This window comes from Colius striatus, chromosome 2 (assembly GCF_028858725.1).
Source record: "Colius striatus isolate bColStr4 chromosome 2, bColStr4.1.hap1, whole genome shotgun sequence".
NCBI classification, from domain to species: Eukaryota; Metazoa; Chordata; class Aves; order Coliiformes; family Coliidae; genus Colius; species Colius striatus.
Window position 1 is genome coordinate 88,608,452 of NC_084760.1, and position 21,066 is coordinate 88,629,517.

The 21,066-nt window shown below is 42.4% G+C and overlaps 1 protein-coding gene across 1 annotated transcript in view; it reads left to right on the forward strand.

The window, feature by feature from the left end:
- The first annotated feature begins 2,432 nt into the window (after positions 1–2,432).
- The window catches only part of SMYD2 (SET and MYND domain containing 2), a 30,558-nt gene continuing 11,924 nt past the window's right edge, over positions 2,433–21,066 (forward strand). The window contains exons 1-5 of the mRNA XM_061991422.1: positions 2,433–2,802; positions 5,744–5,807; positions 13,584–13,694; positions 15,313–15,373; positions 17,734–17,858. Of these exons, the coding sequence (XP_061847406.1) occupies positions 2,621–2,802; positions 5,744–5,807; positions 13,584–13,694; positions 15,313–15,373; positions 17,734–17,858 (543 nt within the window). The 5' untranslated portion in view covers positions 2,433–2,620. The remainder of the gene's footprint in view (positions 2,803–5,743; positions 5,808–13,583; positions 13,695–15,312; positions 15,374–17,733; positions 17,859–21,066) is intronic.

Sequence of the window (21,066 nt, forward strand, 5' to 3'; positions counted from 1 at the left end):
TTTTCATTGGCTCACTCTTTCCTTGAAAAAAAACCCGTGGTGTTTTAACTAATACAAATTATGCCTGTTGAGAATGACAGAGAATTTTTGCAGTGCTTCCAATAGTTTCATCGTGTTACAATGGACAAGAATGTCAATGATGTTATAGAAATGTAACTGGATAGAAAATATTTTAGTTACATGGAATAGTTATTGTTAGGGCACTGAGGGCAAAAAAAGGGCCTTATATTTCCCTGGCCACACTTACTGGGGACTCCCCATCCACAAACTCTGAACCTTGTCTGCTGTTGCTTCAGACAGGGCCCCTGGACTCAATTCATCCCTTGGCCACGCCTGTGCCTGTCCATGGATCTACTTCCAGCACATGGCTTTGTTTGCCCAGCTGAGCCTCTGCAATGCTGTGCCATGGTGGGTGAGGGATCCAAGCTGAAAACAAGGAAAGGTTAGGGTTTGAGCTTACATCTTTTCCCCCATCACTAGAGTACTTTTAAATTCTGATTCTTAAGGTGGTCCCACAAATGGCTGATTGTATGCACCCGGGGAAGTGCTTTACAGCAGAAAATGTGATGGGGTTAGGACAGATGTAGCCACATCTATGCTGCAGCTCAGGTGGTGTGTTGAGTGACTGCTAATGTGGCTCATTCAGGTGCTGACAAGCAGCACCAAGCTTGACAAACATCTGTGATGCGGAGGAAAGTGCCTCACACCTCAGTGTTGCTTTCCACCCCATTGAGGCTAAGACTGTGTCTGCAATGAGGCAGTACACGATGTGTTATGTTTTTTGCAAATCGAATTTTGCATGCTCATTTTCTCTACTGTTAGTTTAGAGTTTCTACTTCTACTTAGTTGAAATTATCCAAAGAAATAGACTGTGTTAGAATATTAATAGAGAATAGCTACTGACTACTGCCGCTGTTTTAATTTAGGGCCGGCTTCTCAGCAACACAAGAGTGGCTTTAACAAAATGAATAGCTCTGTCAACTATCGCACTGTTATTAAGATTAAAATCTAGTCCTTTCATCTTGATCTTACTAAATCAATTTTTGTGTTTATTTAGCAACACTCTCAAAGCACTTTTGCAAGCTGATTTCTTATTTCAAGTTTGCTTTTCTATGTACTTATTTTCTTTCCACTTTACTGATTTACTCTTCATGGCATTTTGAGCCCCAAACTTCAACTGCTGTGTTTAGTCAAAAAGGAGCTTACCTGATGATTTACTGTATCAATAATTTAACTAAATGCACAAATACTAACAGCAGAGATTAAAACATTTGCTCGCTTACAGCAATCTACACTGATCGTGAGCTACGAGTGGCACCAAAAAGATTTTCATTCACTTCAATGCGTTAGTTGTGTTTACGATAGGAATGTCATCTTAGTGCTGTATTGGTATGTACAACCAATAACCACACGCAAAATACTTGGGCACAAAGCTGATGCGCTTTTCTTGGTGCAATCAGCTTTACTGCTTTCCCACTTGGATTTCAGTAATAGATTTATCCCTAATAATTCTGAGATAGGAATTCTTAATTTGTATAAATTCAGTATTTTCTTGCTGTTGGAGGTTTTGTTGTAGCTGCAACATGGCTGTCTGTCATAGTCAGACTTACTGTTGTTTCTTTGCTGATTGATTTATTATAAAGAGAAGCCTATCGCTTATGACTTTTTAATATGAATTCTGTGGGTTTTTTTTTCGTCTCAGACTAGAGGATATACTGCTAAAATACTAGAAGATAGACAGCTTTCCAGCCTCTGAGCTGTAACCTAAATCTGGCATCCACAAACCATGTATGACAGTGCTGGCCCAGCCAAGGCCTTGGCCTGACTCTCAAGCTGTCCCAGCTGCAGCAGAGGTGGGATGGCCACCTCCGGAGGCCCCTTTGTGTTTTGTAAGCCTCTGCCCACCCCATCATCCCCGGAGGCTTTGCTTCCTTGCCCCACTAGAGAAATGGGTCACAAAGGGGTCCCTCTGCCATCAGAGCTGTATGCTGTGTGGTGTAAACCAGAATGGACAATGGAGAAAACAGAGTGACAGCGGACTTGTGTGAACTCAGTCCCGCGCCAGTTAATGAGCTGTCCGTGACACCTGAACCACCGTGTCCTGAACAGCAAAACTGCTCACGACTGAAAGGCTTTGCCATGGGAGGTCTCACTGTTACTCTAGATGGGGGCTGTGAGGTTGGTGGGTTTAACCCTTTCCCTGGGGCCCCTCGCTGATTGAGACCTGGGTCCCGGGGGATCTCGAGGCGCCTTGTACCGCGCCTGTGGGCGGCGGTAGGCGCGGGCAGCCGCTCCCTGATGCCCACCGGCGGCGGAAGGGGTGCGGAGGCGGCGTACCGGGCGGCGTTGCCAGCACGCCTGCCGTCTGCCCGAAGCCTTCCCGGGTGCGCAGCTGCCGGCCGCGCTGCTCGCTCCCCGCCGCCCGGAGGAGGCGCTCCCCGCGCCGGGCAGGGGCAGACGGTGGCGGCTCTCCGGCGTCCCACAGCGTGCTACGACCCGGCGGGTCCCGGCCGCGGCTTCCCCCGGCGCCTGCTGCCGGCGTAGAGAGGGCGGAGGGGGGCCTGGCGGAGACCTGTCTTGGCGCCCCTTCCCTTCCTTCCATTCCCGTCCCCGCGCAGGGATGCGCTCGGAGGCGGCTCCGCAGCCGGGCGGCCTGGAGAGGTTCATCAGCCCTGGCAAGGGCCGGGGGCTGCGGGCGCGGCGGCGTTACGCCGTGGGGGAGCTGCTCTTCAGCTGCCCGGCCTACACCGCCGTGCTGACCGTCAGCGAGCGCGGCAGCCACTGCGACGGCTGCTTCGCCAGGTAGGGCCGGGCCGGCCCGGGCCGGGGTAGACCTGGTGCGGGCCCGGAGTGGGTCGGCGGGGGCGGCTTCTCGCGGTTAGGCCGGCGGCCGCTCGGGTCGGCTTGGCCCCGCCGTGTGTTTCGGTCGCGGCTGCTTCAGTCCGCGGCGTGCAGGCCGCTGCTCCGACAGCAAGGCTCCCCTCCGACAGTAAGGCCTCTTCTCGGCCCTGGGGCACCCACGGAGGGTTTGCCAGGGCCGCTCCGAGGGCCTTTCTTTGCAGAACTTTCTTGCTGCTCGGCTCGTGGTTCTCTGGCGGCAGTGCCGTGACGAAATTTGTAGGTTAAAATTGTTTTTCCTTGCTTAGCAGTCCAGGAAAGAGGCAGAAAGGTGCTCTGGCATTTCTGTTGGCACATGGGTAACCTTGTTGTCACGGAAGGCTTCATTGATACACCTACTTCCGTGGTAATGTAACATTCACTCATTTTAGTGAAGTTTTTGATGAGGAAAAACGGTGTCTGCAAGTGCCTAGATCTTGCTTTGCATTTCCACAGTGCAAATGGAATATATATATGAGTGGAGTATACATCTGTATCATGAAGTATACACAAATACCTGTATATTTCTGCTTCTCTATCTGAAGCCTTGATCTTCTGGCAAATTATGTTTACAAGGGCAAAGCACAGGCAGCACAGTTTGTTGTCTCCGTGTCTTTGAGTGTTTAAACTTGAGTGCTGTGCATGCTGCCCATTGCATGGCTCCCGGCTCTGGCAGACTGCGGGGTGCTCCAGTTTCCTGGGGGCTCCGCAGCTGCCCTGCTTGCCTGTGGGTAGGGGTGGTTTGACCTGCTGCGGGTATTCCGGTGGTTGCTGTAAACATCTTAATGTCAGCTGCTGAAGGGGGAAAAAACCCCCAAACTAGGCCATTTAGGGTTATTGTCATAAAATTAGGCATGGATGTGACGTGTCACACCATACCATGTTTTTAAAAGATATAGTACGTTCTCATCTGACAGCTTATTGAAGAATCGTGGTGCTTACTTGGTTATAACTCAGAACAAATGTTAGTGTTTGCCTCAGTAAAGAACAATGAATGTTGTACTTCTGCTATTTTTATCAATGTGTAAGCACTGCTTGCATATGTAGACTGAGAGGCAGGCTGAAGAACATAATTACACTCCAGCAGATCTTTTTCTGTCTTGTCCTGTTGTCTTAACTCACTTATGGTTTTAATTTTCTTCTGTTTTCTCTTGACCTCTTATCCTCCTCCTTTCCTCGTTACATTATCTATGCCTATGACTCATTCACTGTCTTCACCCCTTTCGTTGCATATGAGCACCTTATATAGTTCCTAGTGAAGTCAGTGAAACAAGTCCTTTTAATTGAAGAACTGTAAAACTGAGGAAGTTTTCCTCTCTTACTTCACACTGATGTCTTTTCCTAGCCCCTAAGATTAGGACTCCCACGTGCTAAAGAAAAGGGCTGGTCTCGTCACATCCAGAAGATTTCTCCCTGTAAAAGAATGAAGGAATACTTTCCATGCTCCACTGATACAAAGTAATAGTAGTTACCTCATGGATTTACAGATCATCTCCAGGAGCAGCCTATTTAAATGCTGCTTTTTCTCCACGTGAGCTTCTCCCATGGAGTTCTAGAGGAGCATAGTGATTAAGGAGTATACTGAATGCAGTGCCATAGGAGTTACAGTGGGGTAATCTGAAACCTATTTCACACCAGGGCTATGAGGTTCTTCTAAGAGGAAGGATATCTCAGTGATGTAGCTCGATCTGCCAGTGCTCAGGAGTGTGTGTCTGTGCCCTGTTGCACTGGGGCTGAGCTGTCATGTAGTAGGTTCTGAACTGTGTTCAGGAAGGTTGTCATCTCAACACTAGCCTTTGGAAGAGAAACTTTACAAAATAGTCATAAAACTGTAGCTAAATGAACAGAATGAGACTAGAAGGTTGTGATAGTATTTGTTACTTAAAATACACAACTGTGCATGAGTTACATACTGTTTAGCAAGCAGTCATGATGTCGGCCTGACTTGCTCATGTTGTACGTTTTACTTTGCAAGAACAATTATAGGATGTCAGTTCTTGCTGCTTTGTGGACTCTGAATGTCAGTAACCGCTGTACACTATCACAATGTACGAGAATACTCACTCCAATGAACTTACATTGGTTTAAGACACCTTTTTTTGCCACTTGTACTAGGGCAAAAGTGCAGTCATTTTAAAGTATTCAGTACTGCTTAGCTATCCCTATTGCTGTCACACCAAAATGTCATTTTGGGTAACACGTACTCTATTTTTGATGGGATCTACTATAACATATGCATCTTGAAGCATAAAGAGACCTTCTTTTGGCAGTTCTCTGTGTTGGGATATATAAAAATAGTAAAAAAGTCTTAGGTCACCTTAAAATGCACAGACGTGAGAGCAGGTGTTAGTGGGACAGTAAGAGGCTGTGTGGTAACAGGAGATCGAACAATATATTTAATTTTCTGGGTATTGGGAGGTGGTTTATCACAAAAAAATGAGTCATGCTTTCTGTGACCAGACAGAATGAAACTGGCAGAGCAGAAGCTGAGGCTTAATAATGGTAGGCAAAGATACAGGGCATTTGAGAAGTCTAGAAAACAAGGAAAAGTTAGCTATTGGTATATATCATATAGTGACAAAAATTGACACTGTCTGCCAAACTCTTTCCAAACCTAGCAATTTATCAGGACAGTGGAGTGCTTTTACATAATAAGAATTGTCAGGCAAAATTTGCTTTTGAAACTCTAAACAAATAAAAATAGTGTCTGCTGTCGAAAGATGGGGTTCCAGCTGTACTTGTAGTGTTCTGAAGAAAAAAACAGTTTTCACTATGAAATGCAAAATATTGTGCAAAAAGTGATACAGGATATGTTTGTATTTCATTCAGATTTTTAGAATAAAATGACTTCTGTTTTCTTTTTCAGGAAAGAAGGATTGTCCAAGTGTGGAAGATGTAAGCAGGCCTTTTACTGCAATGTGGACTGCCAGGTATGTGAGGATGCTGGGGAAAGAAGGGCAGGGGTTGTGGAAGTCTGCTTTTTTATTCACGCGACATTGACAGTCTCTAATTGTAGCTATGGTTAATAGTAGTCCAGTCTGTTTCAGCATCCCACAGATACTGAGCGTGGAGTTGTGCATTGAACAATTACAGGATTTGGACATGGTCTGCATGAGTCTTTCAAGATCAGTAGCTCCAGGGCTTGGTACTACTCAGACTTTGATTAGAGCTGCCTGTCAGCCCACTAATTATGTCTGTATTACTTCTTTCTTTAAGCACAAACTAGATAATTTAATATTAGCCTGCTAAACTGGTGAGCGAGTTTATGTCTACTGGAAAAATCACATCACTAAATAGCTCTCTTAAGGGTTTTTTGTTGTGTTGTTTTATTTTTTTTAAGAATCTTTGCAAATATTTCAGATGGCCAAAGCTGACAATAGTCATAAGCACTTCAAACCTACCGTGATTTCTCCGTAACACTCAGTCTGGCAACTTTTATTCTATTTTTGTACTTTTTTTGATAGTCCCTGAAAATAGAGTAGAAGCGAAGTAGAGCAATATGAAGACATCCAAAACATTTGCATGTAGTTTTGATTCCATTTTTACTTCAAACCAAAATGAGCACCTCTCCAAAAAAAGACTTTTTGCCAGAACTAGTATCTAGCCTCTGTGGGCTGTCAGCTTGGTGTGGAAGGATTATCCAGTTTATGTGTGAAAATCTCAGCTGAATTGCTAGTTAAATAACATAAGCCATGTAAGATTTGTGGTGCTGGGTGCAGAGTGTGGAACAGTGCTCATGAAGGATTTGAGTCTCAGAAGGTCTGTCATGCAGCTGTGTCTTAGCTATAAAGAATCCAAACCTACTCCTACATGGCAGTGTGCTGTTGAGTGAATTGGCTACTTGCAGAGTATTCCCCATTGTCATTATCTGGGTGGAGATTTTGTGGCTTGTGCTGTTCAGTTCCCATGAACTTTGGAGATGACTACTGCTTTGAAAATTTCGGGCACGTGGCTTATTCTCACATTGTGCAAACTTGCAAAACAATCCTGGTCTCCCCTTATTTTTTCCAATCTGTTGCCTCCCCGGATTCCTACTTTCCCCCAGTGTCTGAGTTGTGGGTGAATCAAACGACCTTTTGGTTTTGAAGCACAAGGAGGACTCAAAATCCATAAAAGAAATACGTTTTTTTATAAAATTTGCAATAATTCACAAAATATTGAAAGATTGACAGCCAGCAGTTGCTGGGAAGAAGGGAATCGCTTACTATGTCAGCCTTCTGAAGGCTCTTGAGGGAAATCTGGATGAGTTATAAAGAGAGCGTTGAGAAAACCCATGATCCATTCATGAGACATGCTTCTTTATAAGAAAAATTTCCACATGACATTATTTCTTAGTAAGCTTTTAACTAGGTGAGGGAAGGAAATACTTGAACAAAGCAATTTATTGGCTGTTTAATGGTTTTTGAGATTGTGAGTTTCTTTTCTCATCATATAATGTTTGCAGTGGTTTATGAAGAAGGTACTCAAGGTTTGCTGAAGTAGTAAAGCCCAGTGATTTGTGCCAGAAAAATAGTAAGTAGATATTGTGGTGGAAGTAGTAGACCTTATTTCTGCTGATCCACAGCCCTTTCTTTTACCTCCAAGTACCTTCTTTAGTCCCTCAATGTCCCGACTTTGAGCCTTGACAAAGTGTATACTTTCATGTTTAAGAAGCAGGAGGGCTTTATAATGTTCCGCCTGGGTAGATGTATTGCTTTCTTGATTTGCTAATTTTTTTTGGTGGTCATAATACTCTTTCTCTGGTAGGGCATATTCCAAGAATAAAAACCAACTGCTCTAAGTTAATGAATTACAATGTTTTCTGCCTGTTGGTATGTAGCATGATGCTTTAGATGTAAAGGCGTTTTTTAGATACTGGGATAGCTAGACAATAGTATCACAGGCACAGATAGTCTCACTCCACTCTTACTGGTGATGTGCTTATGGTTTTCCTCTCCCTAGATGAAATGACATTATCTTCCGTGATTTGGGCCCTTCTGATTCAGTCTGATGAAATTTATGAATGTCGCTGAGATTGAATTCTTTGACATTCTTTCAAAGTTACTTTCAAGCATAATATTCTCTAGGAACCAGTCTCCACTGACTGTACGTGCTGCACAGACAACCTGCACTACATCTTCATCCGTGTCTTGTTCAAAGGCACTTTTCAGCAGTTCAGCAATTCTTTGTCAAAGCCAAAAAGGACATCTCTGCCTTGATACCAAACTTGTAACACTGGAATGTAGAGAAATGTGTCCCTTTTGCCTCCATGGATGTGAAGCTTCTTCATGCAACACTTGATAAAAGGGCAAGGCTGTACTTGAGAATTATGGCAATGTTCATTTGATTTGTATTTTTTTAAGTTCAATTTCTCTTTAAACCCATGTTTTCTTTGCTCAGTTCAGCTAAAAGTTTACATGTACCCACAAGGACATGGTATGATTTCATATATTGGCCAGTACCTCGTTACTCAATGTAATTCAGTTTTACAGCAGTTTATCACATGAAATATACCATATGAAATAGAAAGTGAAATTGTTTGAGATTACTTTTTTCTTACTTGAAGACCTGCCATAACACAATTCACAGGAATTTGTTCTAGTAGTGGAGAGAGGTGGATCAGAAGGAGACAAGAGAAAGGTGCCAAAGTGTGTGCAGTAGGATTTTTTTTTTTTTTTTGATGTCTCTTTTAGAATTACTGATTTTATAGCTGCAGTCATCTCTCTTTCTCTGGTTTGTTTCTATTGAATGAGAAACCTTTTGCATCTTTTGGAGCAACACGTTTATCGGAGGTTGTTAGTGACACTGCATGTATTTCCCACTGTTGAGCTATATAGCATTCTTGTTTTTTGAGGTTCTTAAAGTACTTTTGAAGCATTTAATAGATGATGCGTCAAAACAGCCTTTGTGGCATTTCTGATTTTGCTCATAGGGTATAGGTACACACAAATACAATTGACTTCCTGAAGATTCCACAAGTAGTCAGAGTGTATCTCCTGCCCTCGGTCCAGGTGTTTGATGAAATGACCAAGTCCTGCTCTGCAGTTCAATTCCTTTGCCCTGGTCACTGGAGAAGGTGGTGTAACACTGTAGTGTGAGGGACTGAACCCAGGGGAAGACAAAGTCTCAGAGTGATGTAGTGACTGATTTGTTTAGAGCTTTCTCTGTGCATACATGTATGAACAAATGCTGGCCTTGGTGCAGTTCTCTTAGTGCTAATGTTGTCCTTTGCCTGTTTTGCTCTATTATTTTGCTTTTAAGGTAGATGACCTTAAGTGTGACCTATGTTAAGCTGGATGTTTGCATAGGAATAAACTTAAGTCTCAAATGTGGGGCACGTGAGAGTGGAAGTTGTCTTCACTGCCTGTCATAGAATCATAGAATGGTAGGGGTTGGAAGGGACATTTAGAGATCATCTATCCAACCCCCCTGCAGAAGCAGGTCCACCTAGATCAGGTCGCTTAGGAACATGTCCAGGAGGGTCTTGAAGACGTCCAAGGAAGGAGACTCCACAACCCCTCTGGGCAGCCTGTGCCAGGGCTCCCTCACCCTCACAGTGAAATAGTTTTTTCTTATATTTAAGTGGAATTTTTTGTGTTCCAGCTTCATCCCATTACCCCTTGTCCTGTTGCTAGCTACTATAGAAAAAAGGGAGGTCCCAACCTCCTGACACCCACCGTTTAGATATTTGTAAATGTTAATAAGATCTCCCCTCTCTTCTAGACTAAACAGCCTCTGTTCCCGCAGCCTTTCCTCGTATGAAAGATGTTCCAGTCCCTTACTGCCTTGAATGTTTTGTGAGTTGGTAGAGTCTAACATGGATTTACCATATATCTTTTCACAACCCCTAATCCAGTTCTCTTTTTTAAAAGGGTTTGTGAATTCCAGCTGATTAATACCATTCTGCTCTCCACTATTGCCTTCTCGAAGCACAGGCCTGTTATTGTAGTAGTGGCTTTCAGACCCTGTCTGCAGCTGTTCGGGTCTTGACTTCTTAAATTACAATAATTTTAGTCAACCAGCAGGAGACCTGTGTTCATTTTTTCTCCTCAGAAATTAGCTGCTGAAACACTCTGAAGAGAAATGTTTTAAGAGGGTTACGTGGTTGCAATTGTGGAACTGGTGTACTTGAACCAGCTACTGGAGCTCCTCTTTCTGTTTTTAAATATGGCTATTATTTATCCCAGACACAGTGGAGATCAGCTAGCCAAAGCGTAGAAAGAAATGTTTTTGTCATGACTTTCCGTATTTGAAATATGTTTAGAACAATACATTTACAGGTTTTTCTTCACGTCACGTTAAAGGATGCTGTAGTTGGTATTTCTGGAGTAAGGGAAGCATATGATTTTAACCAGCTAGTAAGCCTTAAAACGTAGTCATAGACCTTTGATTGGCATCAAACAGGTGTGTTTAAGTTGGACCTTGTAAAAATTGCCCGCTCCTCTTTGGTGAGCTGTAGAAAAAAAAAGGAAATTCTTGCTGTGATGGTTCTGTACAAGAGGAATATGACACCGCAAGACCTTGCTAAAGATTGCCTCAGGGAACTATCTGTCCCTCAATCCAAAAGCTTTCTCCGTGTAATTTTCTTTGATAAATGTCCCCTGTGAACCTTTTGAACATGAAGCCATGGAAGTCAGATCCTTTCTATGGCCCAGTATTTGGTAAATGAAAGTAGAAAAGGGTAGCTGTGAAGATGTGTGAAACTCTTACCTTTACTGCTTGGTGAAGAACTTTACTAGATAATATCAGCTATCAGAAGTTTCCTCACTGAAATTTGATTAAAGAATTAGAGTTGGATGCCATTTGAGCATAATTGGGCCATAAGCTTCTGAAGAAGTGGGCTCAACCCCTGCACTGCTCAGCAGTTCTGTGTGTTATTTACCTACTTTTCATCAAGTAAAATAAACCAGAAATTTTACATCCTAATGAAAAGGTACATGTGAGGAAGGAGGTGTGAGGTGAGGACATTTGTTTGGACTTGAGTCTTTGGTTTTTTTTAAGTATTGCATTTTGTTATTTCCTTTTTTTTTATGCTGATAATGTTCTGGGAATTAATCCAGTCATCCTGGATGATTGAATAGTTTTTAAGAACTTGGTGGAGAAGATTGTTTCCATGCTTTGATGTGAAAAGCGTAAGCTTTAAAGAACTTCCCTTCCAAAAATGTTGTCGCTCACTCATAAATGAAAGGGAAAATAACTGTGAATGTAATGAAAATAGGAAGAAAATATCATTAAAGTAGCATTAGAGATTCAACTAGAACAATCCTGCCTGTTATAATTCAAACTACTTAGAGGAAAACGTGGAAAAGAATGCAAAATACAGTCCTGCTGTGATTGCAGGGAAAGCTGCTGTCACAGGGTTTCCATCCCAGGTGTTACTCAGTCATCAGTTCTCTCTCTTCTTGTGGTATTTCAGGCTTTTATCTCATTTTGCACAATTCAGACATATATTGTCCCTTTAACCTGCTTACTAGTTCATATAACTCAGTATGATTCTGCCTGTGGAAATATTTTAATTAACAATGTGTAAAGAATAAAGGGAACAAATGGATTGTTAAAAACACTGCTTTGAGACAGGCAGGTGACTTTGCATTTTGAATTCTTCGTTTTATCAGTAATCTCTCGTGGTTATTTAACCAGTCTATGTGGATGTGAGTCCCACAAAACTTTAGGCTTTATGCCTTTGCTTTGTGCACACCCAGCAGTCATGCCCAAGTTGGTGGATGTTGTGATTGTGCAAGAAGGGGTGAGGGATCTCCCTCTGTCTCCTTAGCCTTTAGCTTGTGGATTGCCAAGCAAAGAGTATTGAGAATCTTCCAGAAAAAGGTCTTGGGGCATGCATAGGAAACAGACCTCTCTGGAACTGCATTTTGTTGTGTGACAGCTGTAGGAGACTTGAGAGTGTAATTTCACATGACATGGTCACAGTGTAATAGACTATTCTGGCTCTCCTGGTCTATATTACTGCATCCTCTTAAAACAGTTACACTGGAGCTTTTTTTGAGCAGCCTGTACGTAGGGGTTTTTTTTAGAAGTAGCGTGTTGAGATATCAAGGACAATGAGGTAGACATTAGGAAGGGTTGAATACCCTTGCAGTGTTGCACTGCTTCAAATCCTACATGAGGCTAGGATGGGTGCTTGCCTTTCTTTTCCTAATGAAATAAACTCCTACCTGTGTCCAAGGCAATTAAAATGGACGTTTTCAATGGAAGAAGTTTTGGTGTACTAACTCTGAAATTTGCGATCTCAGCTTTTGTTTTGATCTGCAAAACCTGTGAATAAGTGGACCAGCCAAGGCAGCAGACACTGAAGGTCCTGATTCAGCTGGTTGGTTGAAATGCCTTGGGTTGTTCTCTGCGGCCTCCGGCTGTAACTCCACAAGGGAGGCATCTCCTAGTAGACCTATGGCATATGAATTGGTCCTGTGTAGGTGTTTTAGATAGCCAAGGATGTCTCTGATGGCTCTCGTCATCAGTGGTTAGGTAGCTGAGGGAAATTCTGTGTTTCTTCTGTTCCTTGCCACTCAGTTACTCCAATGGACTTTATTGCTATTTATTTTTTAAATGTAATTATTATTTTGATTTTTTTTGAATGGGCTAACACAGAGTCTGTGATACTGAGTGAGTCACAGTAAGGAAAATTAAGAACTTTCTGGATGCTTCCAAAAACTTCACAAGTTTCCACTTTCAATTCTAAATTTGTGGGATTTGCTGTGATTCCTTTCCTCTGCTACCATTTCCCACCAGTTCTAATCTGGTCTGAAAACAGAGCTTGGTGCTTCCTATACAAGCAAAGTGCTATAGGTCTGTTCTAACACAGTGCTATATACATGGGTGTCTGGAATGAGAACTAGAAAGAAATGCACTGCTCAAATATAGAATTAAGGATATTTCCCTGTTTGTATAAGTAAATAAAATGAAATGTGGTGCAGTGTGAGGACAGCCCATGCCAGGCATTGTGTGTCAGTGCAAAGTGTTAATCTGTGATTCTTTGCTCATCTTTGAAAGATTCTGTTGCTTTGGAGGAAATCTGTAGAGTGCCAAAGGCCATTGGCTTGTTCCATCGCTCTAAGTGTTATTGTGTGTTGAGCTGGGAATACGCTATGCATTCTTAACTAAAATGTGTTTGTGTTTATTAGTGTGTTTTCATTGCCTAGCTGTATGCTATTTTACAACATTTAAGGAAAAAAAATCTGATAATTCTGTTCAGTAGGTCTGGTTTTGACCTTACGTGTACCAATTCTTATAGTGATTGTGAATCCACTGACTGCAGATGTGTTACTCCTCATTGTACCAGGCTTGTCTCTTAATGATAATGAGGGGCCAAGGTATTAAATGGAAATGAACCCAATAAAGCCATCAAGCTCAGACCTACTCTGTCCTCACGTGCTCGATCTAAACAATAAGAACTGGTGATTTGCGAATCATGTTGTCTGTTTGCTTCTTTGTCATTTCATTCTTTTTTTCCGTTCAACAAATGGAGATGTTCTGACCTTAACTCATCCCTTGTGGATTTGTTTGAAAAGAAAGCAGGATAGCTGTACCCCTTAAATGTGACTCAAGCTTTTGTTCAGATTTAGTGAGCGTCATCTTATTTTTTAAAGGAAACACATTTAACTTGACCTCTAGGATCTGGCAGGACTTGCTGCATCCTCTTTTTCATCACTTTATCTTCATGTTTTTTGGTGGTTTTGTTGTTTTTTTTTAATATTGTTACTCATTTTCAGAAGGAAGACTGGCCAATGCACAAGCTAGAGTGTTCTGCCATGTGCACTTTTGGGCAGAACTGGAATCCCTCGGAGACTGTGAGGCTAACGGCGAGGATCCTTGCCAAACAGGTGAGCAGGAGGCCGGACTTGGGAGTTATGTTCCTACTTTGGATGCCAGGGAAGGCAGGAAGATTAAAACTGAGTGACAGTAACTGTCCCTGCAAAGCAGATACTTAGTAGCTTCCTGTGTACAGATGGGTGTAATACAGGGCATGAGCATCCAAGCTGACTGACCAGTGGTTGCTGCAGCAGTGTCAGGGCCACCATAGTCCAGCTGGAGACTTTTAGGGGAAGATGGCGAAAGGCTAGTGAGTTTTTAAACTCTGTAGCTATAACTTATGACCAAGTTACTGCTGAACAGAGAAGTCTAGAGAAGTTTACTGATAGTTTCATGATATACATGGTGTTTTGGCCTCCATTCTTGAGCTCTTGGTTACATGTGTGGGCAAGCACGATGGCCACCTTGATGAAGAGAAAGAAGAGAATGAGTTTTGGGATATGTGGTTAAAACCTGAGGAGTGCTCCTGGTGTTGCCTGTCTACAGGTACTGATGTCCTTATGAAGCAGTTGCCTGTTGTACCATTTTTTAGCTATATCTGTGTAGTATTGTGTAGTACATAATTCTCAGTACATTTGTGAGTATTTGTATGTAAGTGTTTATAGTTACTAGAGTTAATTGGTCAGAAACACAGATTGAGAGAGAAATCTCAGAACCTTGGTCTTTGGAGAAAAAAAAGAGTTATTAGTAAGGAACTAAGATGACAATGTTGACCTCCATTGCAGTGTCCCCTAGCTACGGATGCTGAAGATAACATCAACGCTTAAAGGGAGGGGACGGGATTCATGAGTTTCAAGGTTATTACGCTGTGTGTCTTTGTCGAGCTCTAAACTCTCTCCACAAAAACAAATCCTCTTTGAAGCATGTTTGTGTGATTGAGGTCTGCTTATGTGACAAGGGCAACCTGGATACTGTATGTAGTGAGGATTTTGCTGGCCTGCTGGGAAGGTAGTTGCATACTTGCTGTGTGTGTAGATGTGTGTGTCTTTGGATATATGTGTGTGTGACTTAATTAAAGCATGGTTTAGTGGTGGTTCACAAACAAAATCGGGATGTTTAATGACAAAAAGTCATTGGAATAAATGTGTGCTTTTATCGCTTACAGGGAGGGGGGAGAACCCTACATGTCATATAAAAGCTAAATATGCAAACCATAGTCCCTGAACCTCAGCTGCTGGGCCACCTGCAAAGCCATATTTAATGGCCAAGATTACAAAGAAGTGGCCTTAGGCCAACAATAGAGCATTGCTTTTGAACTCTGTCAACAGTCAGTTTATTCACTTTCCTCAAAGCGAAGCCTGTCTCCTGCCTGCTTGCTATTGTTAGCAACTTTCTGGATGTCTAGAACAAAGCAAATGACATATTTAAAATACTCTTCAGTTTATGTATATAAATTTAATAGGAGTTAATCTTTGGCTGCATAATTTGCTGTGGAGAGAATATTTCTATGTCTTCACTGAGGTCAGTCAATTTAACTTGTTGCTGTTCATCGAGCGTGTGGAAATTCCATACAATGTGGGTTTGTCTTTGTCTTACAGGCAGGAGTTTCCAGCTTAAGAGTGTGTAGACAAAACTGCCAATAAAAAACATTAAAATACTTTTCTTCTTGTTTTTTGCTGTTATTGCTAGAAAAGTTACCCTGAAAGAACACAGTCAGAGAAGCTGCTTGCTGTAAAAGAGTTTGAATCACGTAAGTAAAATAGATTTGCGGGTAAGCAGAGGCAGTTATCTGTATTTGTGATTTACTTCCCCTAGCACCCCTCCACTGGAACCTTTTAGAGCATCCCACTCCTGTTGGAGGAAAGGAGTAAACAAAGAGAATTGTTGTTCCTTGCATTTTGAAAATGCAGTGCTCTTGTTTCTTTTTTTTTTCTTGGTTGCTTGTGGGGGCTGTGAAACAAGGGTGAAAACATAGACAGAATTAATTATGTAGCATACATCCATCTCATGGATTTTCTGGTACTCTGGTGTCTTTTGAGAATTGTAACGTTGTAAAATTAAAATAGCTGGTATTTGTTACCAGGAGGCATAAAATCAGAGACAGCACAGTTGCTTGATGGTGACAGTGACTAAGGGGCTAATTGCAGAACCCTCTGGACTGTGCTTCAGTATCTGTCACTGCCAGTCAAATCTGACATGTTATATATGATAGTATTGAAATTCCATGTCCTAAATGCTCCAAAATAATCCAAGGAAGGAGATGAGGCAATGGCTTGCTTTTAACTGGAAGGCTACTGTTTATGTGCAGTGAGGCAGAGTTAGAAACTGAGCAACTAGAGGACTAGTAATCATCCTGGCATAGTTTTCACTGGTATGTTGTTTGTTTCGTGCTGCTGGGGGGTAATATACAAAGAGACAATGGGTTTGTATATTCACATTTCTCAGTCTGATGGCTTAAAACCCTTTATAAAATGTTGAATAAATGCAGTCATTGCTAGGACTTGAGGTAGCAGAGTAGCCAAGCACAGCAAGATTACAGTCTTATTAATGCTTCCTGAACAAAAGCTCCTGTCACAGCTGTTGGGACAACTGGGGAAATAAAGGGGGAAAATGCCAACATTTGACTTTGCCTAAGGCAAGGATAAGTTTTACAGGTAGGTTAGTAGGATTGAGGTTGAGGAGGATGGGTAAGTGCTGAAGTAATTTCAATATATTCCTCTGCATTGCAGATTAAAAAGGATGATTTTTTTTTTCTGTTGCAATGTCCCCCTTGTTGTCTCAGAGCCCTTGTTTCTCTTCTGGTTTTGTTAGTAAGAACCCTTGTTTTTTCTGCTTTGTGTACTCTCCTCCTCTCTTAGCACACCTTTGCCATGTTCAGCAGTTGCCTTATGCTTTGCAAAGCCCTGCACAGGAGAGGAAAAGGCACCTGGCTGTCAGCTGGAATCTCAGAATTTCTTGTTTCTGATTTGTCCTTATAAAATTTTCCCTTTTCATTTTCCTCAGTCTTTTTTGTGACTTTCCTGTCATTCACATCTGCTCTTACAAATAATTTCCTCCTCTTTCCACTGTCATGCAGCTTTTTCTCTTCCTCCATGGTTTTCTCTCCACTGTTATTTTGAGTTGGAGAAAGGAAACTGATTAATTGCAAGTTCTCTTAGAGCAGGAGTAATCTGCCACTGTGAGAGAGAGGATTAAGAAGAAACTTACCGTTACTCTGGAGAAGGGACTGGGACTATATGCTAAATTATCTAGCTTGCTTTCTGTGGACACTTTGCAGGTGTATCTCCTGTTATCCTTAGTTATCTGCAGGTTAAACACACGTCTGTTGATGGTTACTTCTTCCCCCCCCCCCCCCCCCCAGGCCATAGAGACATGGGTGTTCTCAGGCAGTGTTTACTGCCTCCTGGAGCAGCTGCCTGCAATAAATCAGGTGGATCGCACTCCTGGGTACCTTCATGCTATCCTTGTCTTGCTGCAAAGGGAAAGCCTGGTGAGTAGCACCAGAGTTGTTGTAAGCCTTTGTTAGCTCTCTGTCACACATGGCCACACATAGTTAGGGCCTCTTTGCTGGGAAAGAACACATCTTTTAAAGCAGGAGTTAGCAACTTTCCTTTGCAGGAGCCTGGGCTGGTTTGTACAGGGAAGGATTAGGTCTGTATGAGGAAGCTTCACTGTGTAGCTTTAGTGTGGCTTCATACCACAGCAGATGAAACCAGGTAGCTCATCAAGTCACGTTAGACAGCTGATAGGCTGCCCACAGACGATAGGCTTGTAGAGGGCCAGGTCTGGTTGATGTGTTTGTTGGGGTTAACAAATGCACTTCAAAGACTGTAACCCCTCACCCAAGAAAGGGAAGTTTGTGCCCAATTACCTGTTAATGTAAAGATGTTAGAAAATCTTTTTTATTCCTGCATGTTCTTGTACTGCACCTGTGGCTTTGACAGAAGCAGCATTACATTTGTGGAAGAACGTTTACTTCTTTCAGTACTCCCAAGTAGCTGTTTCCTAAGGAGTTTCTGTTTAAGTCTGGCCCTGTTCTAACCCAAGTCTAGCTGCAGTTCACAGGGGAGTGTTCATCTCACTGAAATGGAATGTATTCTTTGTCCACAGACCTTGACAAACTAGACAATGAAAAGAGAGAGCTGATTCAGAACGACATTGCTGCTCTTCATCACTTTTACTCAAAGCACTTGGAGTACCCTGACAATGCTGCCCTTGTAGTTCTCTTTGCACAAGTAAGTTGGCTAGAACACAGCCTGCTCAGGTGGATGGTGCTGCAGGAGTTGAGCCTCGTGAAGGGACAAAAATGTTAATGTCAATGGAAATGGTATCTTCTTGCTTATCATGGGGAGAGCTGAGTGTGCTTGATGGAGAACATCTACTCCCTTGAGCAGAAGTGTCTGGACGTGCCCCATTTCAGTAGTGAGGGGAAAGACTCTTGTATTCAGGCTTTCCATGAGGTGCTTCTCAAGCACTGAAGAAAAGGGGGAATCAGCTGTCAGTGTTATGCTTCTTGTGGGCCAAGCGTAGTGCAGCCATTGTTGGACTTACACAGAAGGCTGCTGGTCTGAGACCCTGCAGAGGCAAAATCCTTCATTCAGGCTTCAAACCTGTGGGTATCCTTGCTGGTCAAGTTACCATTGTGTTTGACCTTCACAGGGAATAAACTTCAGAGAAGTAGAAAGAACAGGCTGAAACTTTTATCTGGCCTGTGGCTTTTAAATACAGTCAGGTTAGTTTGTTCATCTGGAGAGATGAAGGAAGGGCAGGATGTCTTGTTAGATAACTTCTGAAATGTCTCACCTCTTTTTTTTCTCACCTGCTTTTCACACACATCTAAATGGAATGTATTGTAGTGGATGGAATAACACACCAGTGGAATACTGAAAGATCTGTTTTCTTCTTTTTCCTCCTGTACTTCAGAATAACCTAATTTTAAACTTAAATGTCTGAGTAAAGAGTTTTAACTTTTTGGAGACATGGGCAAGTGCTGACTGCTGTGATGAAAGCTGAGATGACAGTATATTGGAGCTGGGCATCTACCAACAAGCTACCATTTCCTTAATACAGAGGTTCTGTTACGCTGTGGGGGAATCATTCTTTAGCATGTTCAGCATCTGCTTGTCATCCATTGTCTTGTTTCTAATTATACATTTCTCTTCAATTAAATTTTATCTTTCTGTTTTGAAGACTTTACAGTTAGTGTTTGCCAGAGGGGTACTTTAAAGACATCCGTACTTCCAGTTTCTTGTGGTATTTCTGAATATTTTTGTTAGAATCCCCAAAGATTACATCATTTTGGCTATAATGACTTGTGCATCATGTCCCGTCCTGAACCAGCTCCACCAGATCATGGTAGTTCAGCTGGCTTCTGGGAGCTGCTCAGTCCCAAATCTGATACTTGCATCAGGTCTTCTTTGTCGAAGTTTAGTGTCACCGTTAGATATCACCTTAAGCTTATCCTGATCATCAGGCAACTGTCTGTCACTGTGCACACTGCAGTTTTTTGAACTGAAATCTCCAAAGATCATCTAGATGCTCCTCAGAGGTGTCTTACAGGGTACAACCTTTTGAGGTTTTAACCCCAGCATAAATCTCTCTGGAAGAAGGATAAGCATACCTGTATTTGCTATGTACAAACGTTTTTTGTCTAACAATTAGTTAACTTGATCTAAAACTGATAGTGTAGATATGCTGCTGCTCTTTTGTTTTGCTTCAACACTTTTCTCTGGCCTTTGTTCCTCCATTTGGCACTCTCTTTCCTTGTGGCTTAGGGCAGTAGTTTGGGACTTGAGTACCTCTGGCTCCTTGCTCACTGCTTTTTGGGGGCTTTGTCTGACGTGGTTTCTTACTCAGTGCAGCTAGGGTGTAATCGGCCCTGTCAACTGGAGCAAAGATTTTTTTTTTTGTCCAGATCACCCTTGCCTTTCCCTGCTCTTTGCCCCAGCTGTTGGTATCATTCTACTCTTCTTTTGTCCTCGTGGAATGTAATTCTTGAGACTGACACTTTCCCTCCTCAATCTTGCCTTGTCATACTTTTCAAACAGTTTCTATCTTGTCTCAGGTTGCAGCATCTCGTCCTTTCCTCAGAGACTTTGATGATTTTACGCCTTACTTTGCATGCTCTTTTTTCCGTTCTCCATTGGGAGCAATCTCGAGCTCTAGTTTTTTTGCTGTTGTCTCTTTACTCTCTCGACGTTGCCTTTTTTAGTCATGCATTCATCTGGTGAAACCAGTGGTATCTTACCCCTTCCAATTCTTCCTCTTGTGCAATTTCTAGTATGATGAATTCAAGAAGTGGGTTGTCCTGTCTTAGTGTAGGGGAGTTGATGATAACTCACAACATATTTCCCTGTGGTTCAGAGCCATCAAGGTGGTCTTACTGTCAGCCTTTGTAGCTTTATGTTCTTACTTGCTGTTGATATAATCTTTCACTTCTTTGCTCAGACGTTGGCTAGTGCAGTAGCGTGCTCGTCTTGAGAGACAGGGAACCTTTGGAAGCTACATTGCTAAAAATAGTGGGATAAAGATCAAGGAAAGATAGCAAAGAAAGATACTGGTGAGTGAGTCAGAGAATTGGGGCACTTTCCTTAATCCTGAACTCATCCTGAATAGTTCATACCTGAGGAGTGACTTTGGGAAGTATTTGTTTATTTCTGAAATCCAGCCTGAGCTGCATTCCAGCTTGTGGGGCAGATGATTGTTAGTAGTGTTTGTTGTCAGCTCTTACCCTTCCAGAGCAAATACTTAACTCTGTACTCGATTTACTGTCCTGTGGCCATTGTAGCTTCAGCTGGACTTGGCCACGAGATTGTAGTTATTTTAGTGCTGTGAATGTTTTGATGATTGCAGGGAGACATTGGCAAATACTGAGAGGGTTCTCTTCACATTGGCATGTATGTGACTTACAGTGAAAGCAAAATAAGGGACTTGTTTGAGGTGCATTCTGATCACTTAAAGTCACGCAAACACATGAAGCAATGCTGTATCTCCTGTCAAATTCCCTTAAAATATTCTCCCTCTTTTATTTTCACTAAATTTAAAGCCTGCTTGAATCTATTCTATAAGAAGGATTTGTGAAGAACCTCTTTTGATCCCAAGTCTGTTTAAATTAGGAGTATACTTCCTCTCTTACACTGTTCTTTCTGTCCCCTCCTACTCTATGCCTTTATTAGGTTCAAGTTTTGCTCACTGCCTTTGTTGTTTTTTATATGTGCTTTAGCTGTTATGTGCAGGCCTTGATGCCAGATGTCACTGTTGCAGGTCTCTGCAGGATGTGCTCCATCCAAACTCTGTGCTGCCCCAGCCCAGCTGACTTTGCTGCTCTTCATCACCACGCTGCTCCCTGCATGTGTCGCCCTGCTTCGGGCCTTTACTTTTCAGGGCCAAATTAAGTCCTTTGCTCAGTCAGTGTTAGGCTTTGTTTCATGCTTGCAATGGCCT